Source organism: Anomaloglossus baeobatrachus, chromosome 4 (genome assembly GCF_048569485.1).
Source record: "Anomaloglossus baeobatrachus isolate aAnoBae1 chromosome 4, aAnoBae1.hap1, whole genome shotgun sequence".
In the NCBI taxonomy this organism is placed as follows: domain Eukaryota; kingdom Metazoa; phylum Chordata; class Amphibia; order Anura; family Aromobatidae; genus Anomaloglossus; species Anomaloglossus baeobatrachus.
The window spans coordinates 161,882,814-161,906,905 of NC_134356.1; the positions used below are offsets into that span (position 1 = coordinate 161,882,814).

The 24,092-nt window shown below is 43.4% G+C and overlaps 1 protein-coding gene across 2 annotated transcripts in view; it reads right to left on the reverse strand.

Annotated features, from left to right (window-relative positions):
• The window catches only part of LOC142303305 (RUN and FYVE domain-containing protein 1-like), a 341,419-nt gene that overhangs the window by 250,865 nt on the left and 66,462 nt on the right, over positions 1-24,092 (reverse strand). For both annotated transcript variants that reach the window (XM_075344572.1, XM_075344571.1), the window contains exon 7: positions 617-682. In XM_075344572.1, the coding sequence (XP_075200687.1) occupies positions 617-682 (66 nt within the window). The remainder of the gene's footprint in view (positions 1-616; positions 683-24,092) is intronic.

Below are 24,092 nucleotides of genomic sequence, written 5' to 3' on the forward strand. Positions count from 1 at the left end.
CAGATCAGGGCCCTCAATTCACCACCGCCAGAAAGAAGCACCTTCCAGCAGCAGGGGAAAGCACTACACCTCCGGAGTCCCGTCGAGAGGCCCGCCTCCAAGACGCTCTCCCCGCACCCGGCTCTCACGGTGTCCTTCTCTCCCATAGCCGAGCACCGTTACCCACCACTAGAGAATCCACAGTGGTCGCCCAGCAGGTGAGTGTCCGGGGAATACCTTGCACTGGAGGACCCGGCTGCAGGTTCAGCACTGCACTCCGGCGGCCATTTTGGGGCCTTCAGGTCTGGTCTCTTTCCGGAAGTCAGCCCTCCCCTGCCACTTTGCCTGCATGTGTATGGCCGAAAGTGAGCTCAAACCTACGTAGAGGCCATTAACTCCGAAGACCAGTTTGGCCAATCAGAGCATTGTCCCACTGTTTAGGAAACCACCCGAGAGTAGCAGGACTTTCAGAACACTCGTTTGTTCAGCACCATAGCCAGGCCACGCCTGTGATAAACTCCTTTTAACGATGACTACATCTATAAACTAATCTGTGTCTTGGGACGAACATTATATACACAGTGATCATAATGAACAAAGATTGGGATTTTAAAAGGTAGTTAGTAGTAAATCCTACCTTAGATGTCTGTTTAGCTCTTCAACATAGTGCTTTTGATCAAGGACTGTAGTAATTTCATCTGCTCTGTGTAAATGAAAAAAATAAAAATCAGAAACTAAAAACAACAATGTGCTTTTCACCCAATTCCCCAAATGATCGGATGGGAATATCACTAATGAGAATAAAGACAACCCGACAGCCGATACATGCTGCCCAATAAACGGGCCGCATGTATCAGCCAATGGCCATATGATCTCACCGAGGCTTGTTTGACTGTAGTGAAAAGGGAGCAGCATGTGTCAGGCACTGGCTGAATGTCTGACTGAGAAGTGGAACCAAAACAACAAAAAACGCATACTTTAAAAGCCACAAGCCGCCAGGGACAAGCTATGCAGATTAGTTGGAAAGGCAGATCCCCAGCGACTTCTCCCCACTCGCTGTCTTGAATTGATAGGTCTCTCCCTATCATTACAGCGGAGCGAGCTGGAAGACACTGCCGCGGACCCACCTGACCAATGAGTCTCCTGCGCAGGTCCGGCAGAGTTTAAAGTATTTTTTCCTCTAAAAGGCCACACTGTGGCTAATATAAAGCCAGTGCTCGATACATGCTGCGCCCTGCTCAATATGGAGAATCCGACAGAAATGGCTTTCTACTTTTCCACTGGTGAGAAGAACAGTGTGACCAGCAGCACTTCGCTAATTCGACGTACTGACACATTGCTACAGACTTGGAACAATGGGTAATGGGTTACTATGTAAGAAAATGTCAAAGCTTATTTTAAAAGCACTTTAATTGTAAACATGACTTTCATGACCTATACTGTATAGCTGACATGTAAAGGTGTGTCTGAAAATACAATCTTATGGTAATGTTAAATATATAGGGGTAACAAGCAACCTTAAGCCTCGCTTTAAACAGCTGACTTAAATATTCCCATGGCATGGAGTCGTCAGGGAGTATTTTGGCAGTGGTAACAGAAAATCCCCCAAGTGGCAGTTCCAATTGATAATATGGTCAACACTTATCAATGCATTTGCTCATTTTTACTTCTAAATATTGATTCATCTACGGTATGACATGTTATCACCATTAGACATTTGTGGCATTTGCTTTCCAAGTGGCCACAGTTTATTGCTTGACCAAGCATTAGACACATTTATAATGGGACCTTTTAAAAAATTGCATCTCTCCTCCACAAACTCTGGCATAAAAAAAAAAAAAACAAAAAAAAACTTGTGTCACTGTATCCATTTTGAAAAGTAATGGCAGCAATGAATGCTATGACATATTTAGCAAACATGACTTCAAATATCATAGGTCAATAAATTAACCGAGAAGCTTAAATAGGTTGTTCACTATAACATTGATGGCTTACCTTTAGGGCGGCATTACAAGAGACGATTTATTGTGCGATCGCACCCGCCCCCGTCGTTTGTGCGTCACGGGCAATTTATTGCCCGTGTCGCACAAAGTCGTTAACCCCCGTCACACGTACTTACCTCCCTAACGACGTCGCTGTGGGCGGCGAACATCCTTTTCCTGAAGGGGGAGGGACGTTCGGCGTCACAGCGACGGCACACAACGGCCGCCCAATAGAAGCGGAGGGGCGGAGATGAGCGGGACATAACATCCCGCCCACCACCTTCCTTCCTCATTGCCGGCGGAGCGCAGGTAAGCTGTGTTAGTCGTTCCCGGGGTGTCACACGTAGCGATGTGTGCTGCCACGGGAATGACTAACAACCGGCGCGCAGAAGGAGAAACAATATTATAGAAATGAACGACATGTCAACGAGCAACGATAAGGTGAGTATTTTTGCTCGTTAACAGTCGTTCGGAGGTGTCACACGGTATGACATCTCTAACGACGCTGGAAGTGCATCACAAATTCCGTGACCCCGGCGATATATCGCACGATATATCGTACCGTGTAACGCCGCCCTTAGGGTAGGTCATCAATATCTCATCGTTCGGGGTCCGACACCCCGCATTCCCACAGATTAGCTGCTCTCTGTGCCAGCGGCGGCAGCAAATGCTCAATTCCACAGCTGATCAGTCTTCTGATAGTGACCGTGGCTGGGTACTTCACATCCACCTCCTACTGATTTGAATGGGAGGTGGATCTGCAGTACCCGGCCGACCACTATCAGTTGACGGGGAAGCTCCAGAACTGCACATTTCTGGCCATTTACTGCCAACTTCGGCACAGAGAACAGCTGATCGGTGGGGGTGCCAGGTGTCGGACCCCAGTCGATCAAACACCAATGACGTATCGTAAGGATAGGCCACCAAAGTGAAAGTAGTGGAAAACAGCCTTCAAAACTACTTTAGCCACATTAAGAGGCATTTAACGGTCATATGAATCACATGCAAATAGGATGCTACTAATCTGACCTATTAAACTCTATTCAGGGAGTGCCGATACTTATTAGGCTAAAGTTGATGAAAGTGGACCATCACAACCACAACGATCGAGATTTCATGTAAGAAACTACCGTACTTAAATGGGTTTTCTTGTTAATTGCCTGCAAAAATATGAAGCTGACAGCATTACAAACAATGACTCTTGGATCTTTTTTAAGGAGTTCCTTAAAGTCTGCCACATGGCTTTGCTTGTAATACCTTTAAGTGGATCACTTCATGGACCTCACACATCATTTTTAGCATATTTATAAAAACTACTTTAACCCTCTTTTAGTATCTTAAAATGCTTCTATGCTTTATGACAATCAGCGCATGTGCGCAACACAATCTCCAGCACCATGTTATTGAAGACAGTGTGGAGAAGGCGATGAGCAGCATGGGCACATGCGCAGATTTTTTTATTTGCGCATCTCAAGACATCAGCCAGGAATTTAGAGTTTGGGTGGAAATGAGTCTTCCAAATAGACAATGACCCAAAACATACTGCCAAACTTGTTACAAAGTGGCTTAAGGATAGAAAAGTCAATTTTTGGAGCAGCCATCACAAAACCCTGATCTCAACCTTATTGAAAATGTAAGGGCAAAGATGAAAAGGCCGGTGCGAGCAAAGCGACTTATAAAACATGGCTCAGTTACAGCAGTCCTGTCAGGAATTTTGGCCCATTGCTCCTACCAGTTATTGTGAGAAGATTGTGAAAAGATATCCAAAATGTTTAACCCAAGCCATACAGTGTAAGAGCAATGGTACCAAATACTAACGAAATGTATGCAAGATTTTGACTTTGTTTTGACTATGCAGAAACTATAAAGATGCTTTAAAAACATTCTCCCTTACTCCATTATTCTGGCATTTGGCAAATATAACTAATTTTGGTAAACCCAATTTAAAAAATGCATAAATGTCATTTTAGATTGTGTATGTAAATGTCTAGTCCACTGCAAAATTGTCAGTTTTTCTGCTTTTTCTCTTTATTAGTATATTTTTGAGTACAATGTAAATTGTTCTTTTATTCTATGAACTACTGACATCTCCAAAATTTCCAAGCAATAAATTTTGTATTTCTTTTCAAAAATGAGAAAAGGTCAAAACAAAAAAATGCATTGCTTTTAAACCTATACAGAGGAGACAAGCAGGGAGAGCATTATCAGCTCTGCTTCATTGCTCTGTAAAGACAAGCGTTTGTACAGAGCGAGAAGCAGGCTGACACTGAGGGTATGATTACACTTTCGTATAACTCGTGCGAATCTCAAATCTGTATCACCCCAGCACGGCCTGATACTCTACTGACAGGAGCGCCTCTGATGAATGGAAATACATGCAGCCGACCCGCTCCTGTTAGGAGTGTGCGCTGTCCAGGGTGATAATGCGAGACTCGCGCTGTGACAAAGTTCAATCGAGTACATGAACTCGGGTGAACACTGACGTCACCGCGAACACGGCCGAAAACAGCCGAAGACTGCCGAGTGACGAGCAGTGCAGTGAATACCCCCGGAAGTTAAACAGGACCTTCTATGACGTCATATTTTATTAGAACTAAAACAGAAGACATTTAGGACTCCATCTTTATTACTCAAAAAAAACCTCCGACGTAGTCAAAAGGTGGGCGAGCATCTTCAGCTCTGCTACATCTGCGCGAGGAGACAAATGTTAGAATAGTCAGCCATAATATGCTGAGCAGCCATGTTGTACCTAACAGCCATCTTGGACAGACTTAAGCAAACTAACTTTGCAGCTAATGAGATGCATAGGCTAGAGTTCTCCCCCCAGAGAGGAGATAGAGATGACATCAGTGTTGTTAGCAAGTATAAGAAAAAGTTCAAAAGGGTTAATTTGTATAGAAGAATACAACTGCATCAGTTGATAGATGGTGAAGTGTAGTCATGAATAGCAGGTATATTGAATTGATAAAGAAACACAGTTGTCAATAGAGTTGTCAGTGTTTGAAGAGTTATGTGAAGTAGAGGCGCCTTCAGGGATCAGAGAGGCCAGACATGACAACATTACTGAATTAATTAAAATTGTCATGGAGGCCCATAGGGATCTGCTAAGTTTTTACCGCAATGCTCGTAAATAAGGTCATGATGGATCATTATATTCTTTGTTTTCTAATGTGTACGCCTTTCTCTGCAGTATGAGCTTTCCTTTGTCTAACATGTATAAAAGCCCACACACGCCTATCGGGGACACTTCTTCATCTGTTGCTAATTCTGCTGTTCTGCAAGACACCTGTGTGCGTCATCCTGCCGCATAACCTGTCTTATCTGCTCTGTTGCTATCTTGGGATAAACTTCAGTCTTTGCTTGGAACGGATTGACTACAACGTCTTCTTAGCCCTCGAGGTCTACGGACATTTTTCTTTCAAGTGGCGAGCCAGCCAGGAGGAGAAGCCAGGACGGTGGCTGCCTCCAAGAAGAACCTAGGAAGAATTTGTAGACGAGAGCTAAGGACTGGAAGGGAAAAAGAAGAAAAAGCGTGTCGCCACGTGGAAGTCACTCAAAGGAAGCCAGCCTGAAGAGAACCACTCACGAGTGCATCCCAGTCTGCCCGATTGTTTTTTTTATTTATTATAAGAGACTAAGGACTATAGAGATTTATGTTTAACTAAGAAGAAACCTCTTTGTGAGTTTATCTACAAAGAGGTGGAGAACTGTTTTTGTGCCACGGTAGCAAAGAGGCTTTAAAAGACAGAGGGATACGCCTGGCAAGCGTAGTGAGTGAGGCTGGAAAGCAACTACATCTCACTTGGTCGACTCAAGCCGGCACACAGGTCTTCCATACAGAGCGGTGTGAGTATCTATTGCTTGAATCGCATGGGTTGATACTAGAGCAGACTTAAAACTCGTACTTGTAGACCACTGAACTGATATGGAGTGGTTAAAAAAACAGGCAGAAAGGCACGCTAACACACCCCATGTAGAAGGGGTTAATACAGAAGTTACATCGTTAAAAAGAATGCACTGGTTTGTGCAAGAGAATAGAGAATTAGACAGAAATAAGACGCTAGTTAGGGAAGGGTGCCGAGTAGCAGCTTTGTGTAAGACAGTGATGGCTTTTGACCAGACAATTGAAAGACAACCTCAGAGACAGCATATTAGTGGTGTCACGCGGAATGGAATAGTGTATGGTGAGAGAGAAGCGCAGTTGAATGAGACATTAAAGCAAGCAGAGGTAGCACAAAGGGAGGAGTATGAGCTCCGGGACCTGCATGCAGCGATGAAAGAGAAGGGGGAGGTGGCACGGAGTCAGAGTGTGACAGGGAAGAAAGTTGAGGAATGGAGACTTAGGTTACAGAACTGGAGGAAATAACATATGGAAAAACAAGAAGTAGTGATAAAACATATTCAGTTGATGCAGGAGCAGTTAAAGAAAGAGTCTGGGGAGGCTGATGATGGGGACGATTCATCCCAGATAGAGGACAAACCTAATGCAACTTCTACCCCTAAAATAGCTCCCGGCCAGGCATCCCTGATACATCTTAAATTTATTAAAAACCTGCCCAAGTGGGATGAAAGTAAAGGGGTGTTCCGTAATGTTCTTGGTTTTGAATCATGGTTGAATAAGTTTCAAATTGAGTCCACAGAGGATGCTGCTCGATACTTTCTGTCCTTTGTAGTGGGACAAAAATTCAGGAGGAACAAAGTACAAGAAGCAAAAGGGATTCATTATGACCTTACAGATTCTCAGGGGAGGATGAAGTTAGTGATCTTCCAAAAGCCACGAGGGAGAAAGTCTAATCCGGGATTGTTAGAGTCCTTCAAAATTAAGAAAGGGGGATGAGCTTAGAGTTGAAGCAAGTAAGTGGGTTGCAGCCTGGTGCGTAGTGTTTGACAAGTTATTGAGTAGTATGGATCAAGGGGATAGGAATGCGATGATGGAACAGTTTGTGTAGAAAGTACCCTTGGACGGGGCTTTCAAGTCAGGGGTTTTGAATAATACTGAATCTATTGAGGATGTGGTCGAAGCCTTGTTAACCAATGTCAGAACCTTGCAGTCCGAGACGAAGGGAGACTAATCTAATGTTATTGCCTACCGCACGCCTCAGGTTGCATCTGCTGATTCACGGAGACCAGGGTTTCCAGGGGGGGAGGGGGGAGGGGATGGCCAGCTGCCGAGAATGGGCCGGTCCCAGTCGGCAGAGCCCCCCTTTCGGAACCCCAATAGGGGTCCTCCGGTGTGTTATTTCTGTGGACAGGTGAGACATATTAAACGTCAGTGTCCTCATTTGGAGCAGAGGAACATACCACGGGTACCATTTAACCCCCCCCCCCCATGTCCCGAGGTATTCCCGGACACCATCCGCAGGGAGTAAGACCTCCTTATCCCCTCGTGGATGATCCCCGGCAGTATCAGCAGTGCAATGGTCTTTAAATGGTTAACCCTGCCACTCAGGGACCTTCCGCCCCCCTAGCTCTTAATTACACAGGCCCAGAGATCGATGCTATTCAGGGTGGAGCCACCCCTCCTCGTTTCTATGCTCCGGAAGTGAAGGAGCTGCAGGAATATGAGGACCGGGCTCTCGCTGATGGTCTCTTTGGGGCAGAGGTGGGGGCTGTGGGGCGAAAAGACTCTAATAGAAGAGAATGATGGATTTTTTGGGCTTCCCACGGCAGGAAACACGGATTGATGCCGTGAACCCCCTGTTCCCCTCACCTTTCTTGCCCATCTTTCCCTGGGCAGGGATGGACAACCGTATGTCAGAGGGAGAATGGAGGGGCTATCGTGGAAAGACTTTCTCGTTGATACAGGAGCCTCGGTTTCGGTAACTGGGCACAAATTGCAGTCACCCCCTGGACTGCCTGAAACTACCACTTTGGTAGGATTTGAAGGCTCCTGTATTCAAGCAACAAAAAGCCGTCCAGTGAACCTGAGATTTCAGGACTCAGGGGGATCGAAGCAAAGGGATCTTCGATGTACTTTTTGGGTAAATCCACAGTTGGACTCCACCATTCTGGGACTCCACCATTCTGGGAACTGATGTACTAGGAGCATTGGGAATTGTTGTTTTATGTAACCGAATTCTGTGGCGTGACAAGAGAGCCACTGTTTGTTCTGTTATTGTGCCTGTGGAAGAAGAGCTGGAGAGTCATAAAGTAGACATTGCCAGCTTGAATCTGTGTGCTGATGAAATTTTTGGGGAAAACGTTGCAGATGATGCTTTAAAAGATGAATTGAAACAATTGTTCCCAGAATTGTGGATTTTAAAGAAAACTGATTGTGGTCTAATGCAAACTCAGGTCAAAATTGATGGTGATAAGCTACCACCTTTCCAGCGACAGTACCGAATTCCTGAAAAAATCCTCCCGTACATACGGGTGGCGGTTTCTGAGTTGGAAAAACAGGGCGTGGTTGTGCATAGAAACTCCCTGTGCAACAGCCCCATCCTGCCTATCAGGAAGACAGATGGTAGCTTTCGCATGGTTGTGGACCTGAGACTGGTAAATAAGTACACTCCGTCAGCTACTCACTTTGTTGCATCTGTCCCTGAAGTCATGTCGCAGCTGAGGAATGAATGTAAAGTGTTTTCATGTCTTGACATTGCAAACGGATTTTTCTCCGTACCCATTGTTAATGTTTCCAGAGAATTTATTGTGGATTTTGCTTGCCTTGCTAAACCACTATATGAGCTCCTAAAATGTATTGAGAATGATTATGTCTAAATCATTATCGAAGTCCTACAGGCCTTTGAGGGGTTAAAGCAGGCTATCACTGCAGCTATGGCATTAATCAACCCTGATCCATCCCAGCCCTTTTACATCCAAGCCTGCACAGGGGATGTATCCATTTCATCTGTGCTTTTGCAAGAATGGCCCAAAGAAAGTTCTGAAATTGCAAGTCATATACATGCCTTGGGTTTTTCCGCGCAGTTGTTAACGTCCGTGGAAAAGGGCTTCACTTTGTGCATGAAGCATGTACTGGCTGTACACTGGACGATGAATCAAGTAAGACATATAGTCGGATTTGCCCCTTTGATTTTATCAGCTAGTCTGCTGGCCATTCTGCTGGCTTCCAAATCCACAGCAATGTCTCCTTTTGAATTAATGACGGGAAGACAGATGCCTGTTCATTTGCCAAGTGACATTGTATCTCCTAGCCCAAAACAAGCCATAGTATAGAGGGATCAGTAGCACCAAAACCAACAACAGATTTAGCACCTTTAGCAGTATTCTGCTTTTCAAATGGCTAAAAGTTGTGTCGATCCTAATGAAAAATCCTTTCAATCCAAATTTGTTACAGAAGCTCAGATCATAGTTAAAAACTTCAGGTAGAACTCAGGAAAGCAAATTGGGAGTGTTCATTTTTTTTTTTTTTTTTATCACTTAAGTGATTGGCCCCACAGTTTTAGGACTACATATTTTTAGCAAGCCAAGAGACAAAAAGGTGTTAAAAGTGTTCACATTGATCAATGTACACTTCTTAATATTGGTAAAAACTCATACCTCACTTATTTTTCCCACAGGTCCCCAACCATGGATCCGCCAGAGTATCTGGAGGTAAAGTTTGACACTATACAGTGGGACTCTGATAGTGTGACAGAGGGAGAAGATCTGGAGATTCCAGAATTCGGGGAGGAGGAAGAAAAGCAGGAAACATGGATCAGACAATTTAAGGACTGTTACAGAACTCATAACCTTGGGACTCATACTTTGATTATTTTTTTGTGTATTTGTGTTTTTGTTAGGGATATGGGCCCTCCATGTACTTGCTCAATCTGATCTCTTGGAAAAACTGGCTTACAGGTGTATGAGTCAATGAGGTCCCTGGATAATCCAGTCTATGGCAATTCACCTTGCGTATCTCAGTGCTCTAAGTTGTACTCTGGACAGAGTACAAAAGGGGGAGTTGTTAAAGAATAGTCAGCCATAATATGCTGAGCAGCCATGTTGTACCTAAGGCTGGAAACACATCTATGCGAGTAAAATCAGTCCGACTGGGCTGAAAAAAACTCGGCTGATTTTAGTTCACGTTAGGTGCGAGTGCAATGCAAGTGCGATGCTTTTTGCTCGCGTGTGTGTCGCGTTTGTGATGCTAGTTTTATGCAACATCTTAATTATCTAAAAGCTATTACACATGTGTCATTTAATTTACCTTTGGGAATGTGATGTCACATTCATCTGTTGAATATTTAATGAGCGAAGTTACTGCCACACGCAAATGTGAACGCTGGTGCGCGTGTGTGATCCTACTTTTAATCCCCTTCCATAGGAAATCATTGGGACAAATGGTGCGAGAAACTCGCAAAAAAGCAGCATGCTGCGATTTTTTTCTCAGTCCGATTTAAACTGAGAAAAAAAAAAAAAAAAACCCAGATGAGAGCTGAATCATTCACTAACATGTGTCCGATTACAATGCGAGTTTTTCTCGCATTGCTCTACTGCGAGAAACTCGCAAGTGAGAAGCAGCCCTAATTCAACTAAACTGCGGCAATCAATAACAATTGGCTAAGCCCAAGACGCTGTGCTATGGTCAGGAATCTCAGATCACAGCAGTCTCTGAGGTGTAAGTAACGTGAACTTGCACAGCCATTCATTAGAGCATTGCTCTACTGCGAGAAACTCGCAAGTGAGAAGCAGCCCTAACAGCAATCTTAGGCAGACTTGAGCAAACTAACTTTGCAGCTAATGAGATGCATAGGCTAGAGTTCTCCCCCCAAAGAGGAGATAGAGATATCAGTGCTGTTAGCAAGTATAAGAAAAAAGTTCACACACTGCGTTTTTTTGACGCTGCGTTTTTGGCCGCTAAAAATGCACAAAAACGCACCTGCATAGAAAAACGCGTCAAAAAACGCATGCGTTTTTACCGCGATTTGGTGCGTTTTTGGCTGCGTTTTGCTGCGTTTTTGATCTCTGCGTTTTGCTGCGTTTTTCCAATGCATTGCATGGGGGGAAAACACAGAAAAACGCAGGAAAGAATTGACATGTCCATTTTTTTTTCCCCAAGCTCAAAAACGCAGCTTAAAAAAAAAAAAAAAAAAAAAAATTGTGTGCGGACAGCAAAAATGAAAACTCAGACTTTGCTGGGGAAGCAAAGTCATGCAGTTTTGAGGCCAAAAACGCGCAAAAACGCTGCAAAAAACGCACTGTGCGCACATAGCCTAAGAAAAAGTTCAAAAAGGTTAATTTGTATAGAAGAATACAATTGCATCAGTTGATAGATGGTGAAGTGTGGTCATGAATAGCAGGTATATTGAATTGATAAAGAAACACATAGTTGTCAATAGAGTTGTCAGTGTTTGAAGAGTTATGTGAAGTAGAGGCGCCTTCAGGGATCAGAGAGGCCAGGCATGACAACATTACTGAATTAATTAAAAGTGCCATGGAGGCCCATAGGGATCTGCTAAGTTTTTACCGCAATGCTTGTAAATAATGTCATGATGTATCATTATATTCTTTGTTTTCTAATGTGTACGCCTTTCTCTGCAGTATGAGCTTTCCTTTGTCTAACATGTATAAAAGCCCCCACACGCCTATCGGGGACACTTCTTCATCTGTTGCTAATTCTGCTGTTCTGCAAGACACCTGCGTGTGTCATCCTGCCGCATAACCTGCCTTATCTGCTCTGTTGCTATCTCGGAATAAACGTCAGTCTTTGCTTGGAACGGATTGTCTACAACGTCTTCTTAGCTCTCGAGGTCTACGGACATTTTTCTTTCAACAAACACAGGTCTGCTTACAAAGACTCAGCTGAGAGCAGTAAAAGACTTCACTCGAGTGTATAGCGGAGGCCAGTCAGCTGTGCCCCCCGGGTAACCACCACTGACTACAGGACCTTGCATGACATCATAGCCATGTGACCAGTCTGTAACCCACGAGGTAATACAACATTCACACCAGACTGGTCACATGGCTGTGACGTCATGGAAGGTCCTGTAGTCAGTGGTGGTTCCCCGGGGGCACAGCAATGATGGGACCTAGAAGCAAAAGCGGCCAGGAGACAGTCTGCAGGACGTGTCGAGGGACCTTTAAGAATAATCAATGTTTTTTTTACCAATGCTTTTTTTTTTTTTTTTTTTTTTTTTTTTAACAGCCCCTGGAACCGAACTAGACCCGAACTGTAACACAAGCTTCCCAGGAAAGCTTATGTTCAGGATCATAGGAGCAAACCAAGATAATGAGGAAGTAACGTTTACAGTTCCATAGTCAGAAAACTTGTGGTTAGTGGATAACAGGTGTAAGGAAGCTAGCATGTAAAATTCACGGCTCATTGCAATATCTCCAGGAAAACTGTGGTCGGCCAATGGTCAACTGGCAGAATGTACAGGAAATGTGCAGGAAGCTGCTGGTGCCTACAGCAGCTTGTGGTCAAGTTACATGAACATGACTCAGTTGTCACATGCTGGTCACCAATTAACCACTCAGAAAAAACACAACGTGCAAAGTTTTCCTATAAAAACACCGGACTCGCTTAATGAGATAGGGAACCCTTCCAGGAAGCTGAAGTGTACGTACCGCTCCTGTGATGCAAAAAGGCCGGGTTGTTCCTTCTCGCTAATAGAGTTCCCCCCGATGAGAAAGGATTGCTACAACATAACGGTAATGTTGATGCATATTTCTGTTATTGTAGAAGATTCTATGATTATAAAGTAGTTCTAATGCCTATGTACCATTCATGTGCTATTAAAATAAAATAGTATCTGGCTATAAAGAATCTTAGTATTCGTGCCTGATTAGGAAATCAGTGAGCACTTCATAAGTATGGGCTTTCAGACGCCTTTTTAGGAGAATTTAGCAAGACATAAATTGGCGTAATCGTCAGGATCACGTCTATAAGAAGTAATTAACGATTTTTTGTAATTTAGAAATTAAACACATATTTGCATAGTGTCAAAATGTTCGGAAAACTTAAAAGGATAATGTTAAGGTTGTTGTGGAGATCCCCGGCTGGACTGAGGCTCCCTACAATCTTATAGCACATGAATTGGTCAATTGTGGATTGGCAGAATAAGCTCAAGGGTTGTGAAGCTACTGATGTTGTGAATGTACTCAGCAGTATCCCTGTGAAAGCAGGTGATGTAGTGTCTTTAGGACGGCGCATCTGGATTTTGGCAAGTGCATATCGCGAGATGCATGAGCGTAATTTAAAAATGCAGAAGAAAGGTTCCCAGATGGAACAAAAGATGATAATAATAATAATAATTTTATTCATTTATATAGCGCTATTAATTCCACAGCGCTTTACATACATTGGCATGATGATAGAATTAAGTGGCCAGAAAACAGTTCTGGAATGTAATACCAGACTGTTGAAGGATAAATTGGAACATTATCAGAATGTGGCAGAAAAAGCTGCCGTAAAAATTGCTCAAAATAAGTAAGTACAAGAAAAAAAAAGGAGGAAAAGTAAATAAAACCAAAAGTACATAAAAGTATCGCCTCAGCTTCTATAAACTGGGATCCCGATACTTGGGATGGGGATGTGTGGCATTCATCTTCATCATCTGATGAGGAGGATTACCATAAAGGGAGGATTCAGACTAACCCAGTAAGGAGGCGCCTAGAGAGGACAGAGAATGAGATCATCCGGAAACGTGTCCAGGATGGTCAGGGGAATCTGCAATATGACGAAGATGATAATGCCATCACAAATGAGAAAACGATTCCTCATGTAAAAAAAAAAAAAAAAAAAAAATAACCATTGAAGATTACTCTCAGGGAGAAGTTGATAGCATTTTAACACAGTTTAGACAAAAACCAGGAGAAGGAGAAATTCCCTGGTTGGTCACGGTGCACGATCTCGGAAAAGGTGGAGTTCACTTTGACGCCGGAGACGTGGCAAATTTTGTCACCATGTCTCGAGACCCAGTAATTCAGAGATCTATAAAAAATTATTTTGTTGATCATAATGAGCAAAGCACTCAAAACTTAATCATGATCTTAGCCCATGCTTTTCTGGACAAATACCCATCAGAAGCAGACTTTCCTATCAATGATAAACCTTGGTATACCTTAAAATATGGTATGGAAAGGCTGAAGGAAGAAGCAATGAGGAATGCTCTTCCTCTTTTGGGAATGGATGATGATTATCTCCAGTACCCATTGACAGCCAGCATAAGAAATAGGCTGGTTAAACATGCTCCTCCAGCATACAAAACAGTTATTTTAACCTTAACTGTAGCGCTGACTGGAGAATCAATCGGTGTAGTTCTAGGGAGGATGAGGGAGTTACAGGATATGGGACAGTGGGATAAACCGTCCCCTGGAAGCCATCTTGGTAACAGTAAGCCAATCAATCCTGATTGGAAAGAGAAATCAGTAGGGGAGGCCCCACGGGTGTGTCTCGCAAAAACAGGATCCAGGCTTTACTTAAAGCCGGGATCAATAAGGAAAGGATTGATGGAAAGGAGACCAGAGAATTATGGAAGTTGTACAAACAAAGTTTTATCTGCAAAGAAAGTGACCACTACAAATGTGGAAGGTGGCTCAAAAACCCCCAAAGGTAAAGAACTTAGAAGGAAAAGGGGAAAAACCGCCAAAGAATGTGTCTTGGGAAGATTTTCAGTCAATTTACCAATGGGAAGAACTGGCTGCAGCCGTGGCCACAAAAGTCACGGAAGGAAGGGCTATTACACAGACTGAAGTCTGTGTAAATGACAGTTCAGAAGGAAGTGATTTACCATAGGTAGCCAGCCAAGCCCCCCTATTGATAAAAAGGGACGAACGTCCCCAAGTCAATCTTAGCATACATTGGAAAGGGGGAAATATTCAAAGAGTCTCCGCTTTGATTGACACGGGGGCGGAGGCTACTTTAATTAATGGAAACCCAGAAAAAATAAAAAGGACCTCGAGTAAAAAAATTGCTGGACTAGGTGGTCAAGTGATCACTGGGGTTCAGACACAGGTAGCTTTGAAGATAGGTAATTTACCTATCAAGAAGTATACGGTGCTGGTAGTTCCTATACCAGAATATATTTTGGGAATTGATGTCCTAAAAGGGATGACTCAATCTAACCGAAGGAAAATTCTCCTTTGGGGTTAAGTCTTGTCATAAGGAAATGCGACCGGAGGTGGTGGGCAAAGTCAAAATGCCCCCTGTACATATACCTCCAGCTACAAAAATGGTAGCTATGAAACAATATCGAATACCAGGAGGTCACAGAGAGATAGGAGAAACCATTAAATAATTGGTAGAAACTGGGGTAATGCGCCCTACTACTACCGCATGGAATAATCCTGTCTGGCCAGTTAAAAAAGAGTGATGGCTCCTGGCGCATGACAGTTGATTATAGGGAGTTAAAACAAGAATACTCCTCCTTTGACAGCTGCAGTTTCGGATACAGTAACGATTGTGGAAAATATTCAGACTCAGTCCGGAACTTGGTATGCAGTAATTGATTTGGCAAATGCTTTCTTTACTATACCTATAGAAGAGAAGGCTCAAGATCAATTTGCATTCACTTGGTTAGGGAGACCATATACCTCTACCAGGTTACCCCAAGGATGGCTACATAGCCCCACAATCTGTCACCGAACGGTGGCAGAGCATTTGGATGGATTTGATATACCATCAGAAATGCAGATCTCACATTATAATCGATGATATAATGATACAAGGACAAGATGAGCAAAGTGTGAATGATCAACTGACAAAACTGGTTGCTCATATGAGGAGTAAAGGATGGGAAATCAATGATGCCAAGGTTCAAGGAAAGTCTCAGGTGGTAAAGTTTCTAGGGATTTAGTGGAACAAGGGGCACAGAGATCTTGCCCAATGCCAGGCAGAAAATTATTAATTTTCCGGTCCCTAAATCTAAACAGGAGACTCAGTCTTATATTAGATTGTTTTATTTTTGGAGACAACATATTCCTCATTTGGGACAAATGTTGGCTCCTTTGTACAAAGTAACGAGGAAAAAAATATATGAGTTCCACTGGGGAGAGGAACAGCAAAATGCGTTTGAGATGGTCAAGGAAGTGTGGCAAGACATTGAAGAGATTATTCAATTTACCAAGACCGCTGTATTTCATGTCGATGCTCATGTCCCTACTAACTCACTTGAACATTTGTTTAATTCAGAAGCAGATAAAGTAGCAGCCATCGGACAAGTCAGTCCAACAGTTGACGAGGAAAAAAAGAGGCATGGTTGCAAGGTACAGCTGTTTGGGCACACCAGAAAGAGCGAAACCTTATTCAGCAGGTTTAGACCTCAGTACATTGGAAACTGTCGTGGTACCCCCAGGTAAGGTAAAACCAATTTCAACAGGATTGGGTTGCCAGATACCAAAGGATCATTATGGTCAAATAGCCACTTGTTCTAGTTTAGTGTTAAAAGGAGCAATAGTGGTGGGAAGGGTAATAGATGCAGATTATCAGAGAGAAATCAAGGTACTGATGCTAAATTTGGGAAATGAACCTTTGATTTTGGTGAAACACCAGAAGGTGGCTCAAATGTTGATAATTCCAATAAACCTGTCTGAGATAAGAGAAGGAACTGCCCCGGCAGAATTAACAATACAGGGTATTAAAGGTTTTGGATCTTCTAATATTACAAATGTAGGAGCAAAAATATGGATTCAAAACCTCCAAGGACCGCCCTCAGAGGCAGAGGTAATAGCGGTCGGAAAAGATCGTACTCTCCTGATAATGAGACCAGGAGTGGAGAAGTGGGAATATGTACCACAAGAAAAATGTTATTTACGAGAATAATAGTGTATCTTTATTTGCAGATGGTGTTGTAAATAAGCGGAATCAATGGTATCGGTTACTGGGAAGAGCTCGATAGTGATGAGATGGAGAAATTCCTGTGTTTGATGTTTGCCTCTTTGGTCGTTGGATGGACAAGTCTACATCAGGAGGAACCTATGGCGAATAAATTCCTGATGCACCATCACATTTTCAACACACAGATTGCTGGATCTGTACAAATTCTCCGGTTACAGCCACCAGTATCCCTTATCTGGATGTCCCGGTATCGATGGAGGAAATCTTAAAGTGGAAAAGTTGTTCTGATCATCTTGCTGATAAAGACACTCGAAATGTTAGTCTATGGAATACTACAGTACCTATTCCCGTAGTGGGATGGATCAATCTTCCATGGTGGCAAGGCAATTTGAATGCAACAGTCACCAATTTACAATATCTGGCTTTTAAGGGAGGAATTTGGGAACCAAGAAATAAGACTGGACTGACTAACCTGGGATTCCTCCCTATGGGGAATATAAAAATAAGTTTTGGGACAGCTATAAATACTGTAGATGCTTTTTTGAACCCAGCTTAGTGGAAAGGACAAATCATGATATATGTTATGGCCTTATGCCAATATGTTCATAAATGGGACTAGTGAAACTTCTAGTAACATATCGGGAAATTTAATGTGTAACAATTCCTTTGAATATCGAGCAAATGCCAAAACACATGATATTCAAGACAGCTTTTCAGATAATATTGCTTTTAGTTTTAATATACATAGTAGTGAAAGTGATTATATTTGTGATTCAACGTTTATCTAAACATACCAAGAAAACAAAATTTGTGGCTAACAATATTTCTTTGTCAGGTATGTTGTTTTCCGAGTGATCTTCCTCTAGTGGAATACTGATGATGGAAAATAATCCCTGGGATCAAGGACTGATTGTGATACCAATGTGATATGACTAAAGAATGGAGTGTGATTTAGATAGGGATCATAATCAAAAGATAGTGATCCCAGATATTATTTGAGCCATCCATAATTCAGTATCAGAGAGAGATGTCCTCTGGCTGACCCTATTTCACTATGACCAAAGAATACGGGTCAGACAGATCTTGAGCAAACCACGATAATGAGGAAGTAACGTTTACAGTTCCATAGTCAGGAAACTTGTGGTTAGTGGATAAACAGGTGTAAGGAAGCTAGCATGTAAAATTCACGGCTCATTGCAATATCTCCAGGAAAACTGTGGTCGGCCAGTGGTCAACTGGCAGAATGTACAGGAAATGTGCAGGAAGCTGCTAGTGCCCACAGCAGCTTGTGGTCAAGTTACATGAACATGACTCAGTTGTCACATGCTGGTCACCAATTAACCACTCAGAAAACACAACGTACAACGTTTTCCTATAAAAACACCGGACTCGCTTAATGAGATAGGGAACCCTTCCAGGAAGCTGAAGTGTACGTACCGCTCCTGGGATGCAAAAAGGCCGGGTTGTTCCTTCTCGCTAATCGAGTCCCTCCGATGAGAAAGGATTGCTACAACATAACGGTAATGTTGATGCATATTTCTGTTAATGTATACGATTCTATGATTATACAGTAGTTCTAATTCCTATGTACCATTGATTATTCATGTGCTATTAAAATAAATAGTATCTTGCTATAAAGAATCTTAGTATTCGTGCCTGATTAGGATATCAGTGAGCGCTTCGTAAGTATGGGCTTTCAGCCCCCTTTTTAGGAGAATTTAGCAAGACACCTGCCCAAGGCAGATCAAAGTGCGCCTGTGCAGGACCTTAATGCCGTCACCTGTGCATGACGCAGGACACGTCATGCACTCGGGGCTTCAGAAGAACGAGGACATAAATGGCTGAAAGAGGAGGCGCCGCACCCGGAGAACGGAGACACCCATCTTACCATTCTGCACCGAACCGACCATTTAGGTGAATATTATAAAGTCATTTTTATGTTCTACACAGCAGCCTCGCCTCTTATATACACATGTTAGAATACTGTATATAAGAGCCCACTGGTGGTGGCCACAGCTTAAAGTCACCAAATTAGTGACAGTTTCCCTTTAAATTCTATTCAGAAGCCTATAACGAAAAATGCCAAATTATTTAAAACATTCTATAATGTGAAGTATTTATACATTTATTAGACCAACGATTAATTTTTTTCTTAACTAAAGACCTATCATGAATATAAACAGTCTATACACCCCTATTAAAAAGCCAAGTTTTAGTCTCTGCGACTGAGGTCCTACCGTGCGAGCGGACCTCAGCTGCAGGGGCGGGCCGGCGCTGCGGAGGGGAGGGAGGGATTTATCTCCCTCTCTCCTTCATAGCCGGCTATTGCCATTCTCGCCCTGCACTCACGGTACACCGCCGGTGTACTCTGAGTGCAGTGCGAATTTTTCTCTCGCCCAATAGACTTGAATGGGTGCGAGAGCAACCTGGGTCGCATTACAGTCGCAGCGTGATGCAATTGTTATCTCGGTCCGATTAGGGCTGAGAAAATAATCGCTCATGGGTGCTGGCACATAGGCTGATATTGGTCAGAGTGGATTGCGAGATTTTATCGCATCCTACTCGCTCCGATTTTCACGCCCTGTGTCTTAGGCCTTACTACATCAATGCGGGGTGGCATGGAGATGATCAACCTGTGGCACTGCTGAGGTGTTATAGAAGCCCAGGTTGCTTTGATAGCCTTCAGCTCGTCTGCATTGTTGGGTCTGGTGTCTCATCTTCCTTATATATTCTCTATGGTGTTTAGGTCAGGTGAGTTTGCTGGCCAATCAAGCACAGTGATACCGTGGTTATTAAACCAGGTATTGATACTTTTGGCAGTGTGAACAGGTGCCAAGTCCTGCTGGAAAATGAAATATCCATCTCCAAAAAGCTTGTCGGCAGAGGGAAGAATGAAGTACTCTAAAATGTCCTGGTAGACGGCTACGCTGACTTTGGTCTTGATAAAACACAGTGGACCTACTCCAGCAGATGACATGGCTTCCCAAAACAATTAATGATTATGAAACTTCACACTAGACCTCAAGCAGCTTGGATTGTGGCCTCTCCACTCTTCTTCCAGACTCTGGGACCGCAATTTCCAAATTAAATGCAAAATTTACTTTCATCTAAAAAAAACACCTTGGACCACTGAGCAACAGTCCAGTTGTTTTTCTCCTTGGCCCAGGTAAAACGCTTCTGGTATTGTCTATTGGTCATGAGTGGTTTGGCACAAGGAATGAGACACTTATAGCCCATGTCCTGGAGACGGCCGTGTGTGGTGACACTTGAAGCACAGAATCCTCTAGCAGTCCATTCCTTGTGAATCTCTCCCAAATTTTTGAATGGCCTTTTCTTAATCCAATCAAGACTGCGGTTATCCTGGTTGCTTGTGCACCTTTTCTTTTTTTACCACACTTTCCTTCCACTCAACTTTCCATTAATACGCTTGGATACAGCACTCTGTCAACAGCCAGCTTCTTTAGCAATGACCTTTTGTCGCTTATTCTCCTTGTGGAGTGGGTCAATGACTACCTTCTGGACATCTGCCAAGTCAGCAGTCTTCCCCATCATTTGGTAGCCTAAGGAACCAGACTAAGGGACCATTTTAACCCCTTCAGCCCCCGGGCACTTTCCGTTTTTGCGTTTTTGTCTCCCCTTCTTCCGAGAGGCGTAACTTTTTTATTTTTCCATCAATCTTGCCATATGAGGGCTTGTTTTTTGCGGGACGAGTTGTACTTTTAAATGAAACCATAAGTTTTACCATATAGTGTACTGGAAAACGGCAAAAAAATTCCAAGTGCGGAAAAATTGCAAAAAAGTGGGATTGTACAATAGTTTTTGGGATATTTTATTCACCGTGTTCACTATATGGTAAAACTGATGTGTGGGTATGATGCCTCAGATCGGTGCGAGTTTATAGACACCAAACATGTATAGGTTTACTTGTATCTAAGGGGTTAAAAAAATTTCACAAGCTTGTCCGAAAAACGTGGCGCACATTTTGCGCCATTTTCCAAAACCCGTAGCGTTCTCATTTTTCAGGATCTGAGGCTCAGTGATGGCTTATTTTTTGCGTCTTGACCTGACGTTCTTAACGGTACCATTTTTGCGCAGATGCTACGTTTTGATCGCCTGTTATTGCATTTTGCGCAAAATTTGTGGCGACCAAAAAACGTAATTTTGGCGTTTGGAATTTTTTTGCCGCTACGCCGTTTACTGATCAGATTCATTGATTTTATATTTTGATAGATCGGGCATTTCTGAACGCGGCGATACCAAATATGTGTGTATTTTTTATTTTTTTAACCCTTTAATTTTCAATGGGGTGAAAGGGGGGTGATTTGAACTTTTAGGTTTTTTTATTTTTTTTAAATTTTTTAAAACTTTTTTTTTTTACTTTTTTTTTTTTATTTTACTAGTCCCCCTAGGGGGCTATAGCGATCAGCAATCCGATCGCTTTGCACAATCTGCAGATCTCAGCTACAGAGCTGAGAACTGCAGATTTGCTGCTTCACTTTCAATGCCGGCTGTATTCCGGCATTGAGAGGAAGTGACTCATGTTAGCCACAGGCGTCATCACATGACCCTGTGCTACCATGGCAACCGCCGAAAGTCACGTGATCATGTCACGTGACTTCCGGCGGGGGCGGGGTAAGTCACTGTCATGGCGGCGCCCATGTACATATCGCTGCCAAGACTTTGGCAGCGAAATGTAAGGGGTTAATGGCCGCGGGTGGAAGCGATTCCACCCGCGACTAGCAGGCACACATATCAGCTGTTGATAACAGGGGGCGGGGCTTACCGGAACACGATCCATGACGTATCTAGTACGTCATGGGTCGTTAAGGGGTTAAACACTTAGGAAGCCTTTGCAGGCGTTTTGTGGTACTTATTCTAATTTTCTGAGATGATGACGGAGTTTTAATTGGCTGTAAGCCATAATCATCAACATTATAGCAGAAATAAACATGTGAAATAGATCACTCAAGATGACTAATATGTGTTTCCCTTTTTGTATTGAATTACTGAGATAAATTAACTTTTTGAGCATATTCTAAATTTATTGAGATGCACTTGTATTTTGCAAAAAGGCCTATTCAGCAAGAAACCTAGTATGAACAATGTCCAAGAAAGCAACTTCATCGAACACAAAAAAAATGGAGGACATTTTTTGGTTTACAGTTAACTGAAGAATATATAACATCAATAGTAAAGAAGAAAAAAAAAAGGAAGAAAAAACAACAGCACAAGAAGTGGACCTCAGAAATGGTATAAATAAGACAGAAAAATGGGGGTATAAAAAAAAAAAATAATCTAAAATTCCCGTCTAGACTTCAGTGCAAAACATTAACCATGACCTACAAAGCCATCCACAACCTGTCTCCTCCTTACATCTGTGACCTAGTCTCCCGGTACCTACCTGTACGCAACCTCAGATCCTTACAAGATCTCCTTCTCTACTCCTCTCTTATCTCCTCTTCCCACAATCGCATACAAGATTTCTCCCGTGTGTCCCCCATACTCTGGAATGCTCTACCCCAGGAAATCAGACTCTCTCCTACATTGAAAAGCGTCAAGAGGAACCTGAAGACCCACCTCTTCCGACAAGCCTACAACCTACAATAACCCTCAGTCTAGTACACCACTGCGCAACCGCCTCTGTCCTCACCTGTTGTACCCTCACCCATTCCCTGTAGACTGTAAGCCCTCGCGGGCAAGGTCCTCTCTTCTCTACCAGTCTGTTTTGTACTGTTAACGATTGTTGTACTAGTTTTTATGTATACCCTTTTTCACTTGGAAAGCGCCATGGAATTAATGGGATAATAATAATAATAATAATAATAATAATAATAATAATAATAATAATAATAATACCAATAATAATAGTGACACACTGGCAGACATACCGCCGATGCAGCCGATTCAGTGGCACAGGGGCCCTGAGCGGGAGGGGGCCTCCCGAGGGCCTGAAACCATGTAGCGGTGGAAGCTTGAATACTAACTTGAATCTATCCATTTATCTAACTACCAGTGTTTCGATGGGTGTATCCATCGATCCATCTATATGTCAAATATATTTATGTGTGTCATGTCTATGTATTTGTGTGCATATGTGTGTGTGATTTATGTGTATTTATCCGTATAATCATCCTTGTATTCGATAGGATCATATTATTTCAGCTCCATTACAAGTGTGACAAAAGCCGATGTGGTGAAGTCGCATTTGAACATATAGGTGAATATATTCATATAAAGAAGCCTCTACTAACTTTTTATTGATGGACTATATATGTGCATGTAAAGTAGTGTGAGCGTATTTATATACTCCTCTACTGCCGGTCTTCTGAGTGACGTGACCTCTCTCCAATATTTCAGGTCCCACTACACTCTGAGCCAGAAGTCTCCTTTAGGGTACGCTCACACGAGCGTATAACTCGCATGAGTATCGGACCGCATCACCCGGCGCGCCTAGCTTCTCTGCTGACAGGAGCGGCTCAGCTGCATGTATTTCTATGCGGCTGACATGCTCCTGTCCGGAGAGTGTGCGGCCGCACCGAGTGATGCGGTCCGATACTCATGCGAGTTATACGCTCGTGTGAGCGTACCCTTACAATGAAAGCCTATAGAACTTCTGAGCATCTTTTGGACGCTCCATAGACTAAAGGCTACTTTACACACTGCGATATCGGTTCAGATATCGCTAGTGTGGGCACCCGACCCCATCTGTTGCGCGACACGGGCAAATCGCTGCCTGTGCCGCACAACATCGCCCAGAGCCGTCACACATACTTACCTGTCCGGCGACGTCGCTGTGACCGGCGAACCGCTTCCTTTCTAAGGGGGCGGTCTGTGCGGCGTCACTGAAGTGTCACTGAACCGCCGCCCAATAGTAGCGGAGGGGCGGAGATGAGCGGGACGTAACATCCCGCCCACCTCCTTCCTTCTGCATAGCAGCCGGGAGGCAGGTAAGGGGAGCTTCCTCGTTCCTGCGGCGTCATACATCGCGATGTGTGCTGCCGCAGGAACGAGGAACAACTTCGTTACCGCTGCAGTAACGATTTTTAAGAATGGACCCCCATGTCGCCGATTAGCGATTTTGCAACGATGCAAAAAATCGCTTATCGGTGTCACACGCAACGGCATCGCTAATGCGGCCGGATGTGCGTCACGAATTCCGTGACCCCAATGACTCCGCATTAGCGATGTCGCAGCGTGTAAAGCCCCCTTTAGATTGAAAAAGTCACTTTGGGGTCCTGCAGAGCAGTGTGATCCGCAAATACTGGAGAGTGGTGATGTCACTGGGAAGATGAGCTGAACAGCGCTGGGCACAAGAGAGTGGTGGTGACGTCACTGAGAAAAGGAGCAGAACATCACTCCAGAGATACTGGAGAGTGGGGATGTCACTGAGAAGAGGAGCAGAACAGCGCTGGACA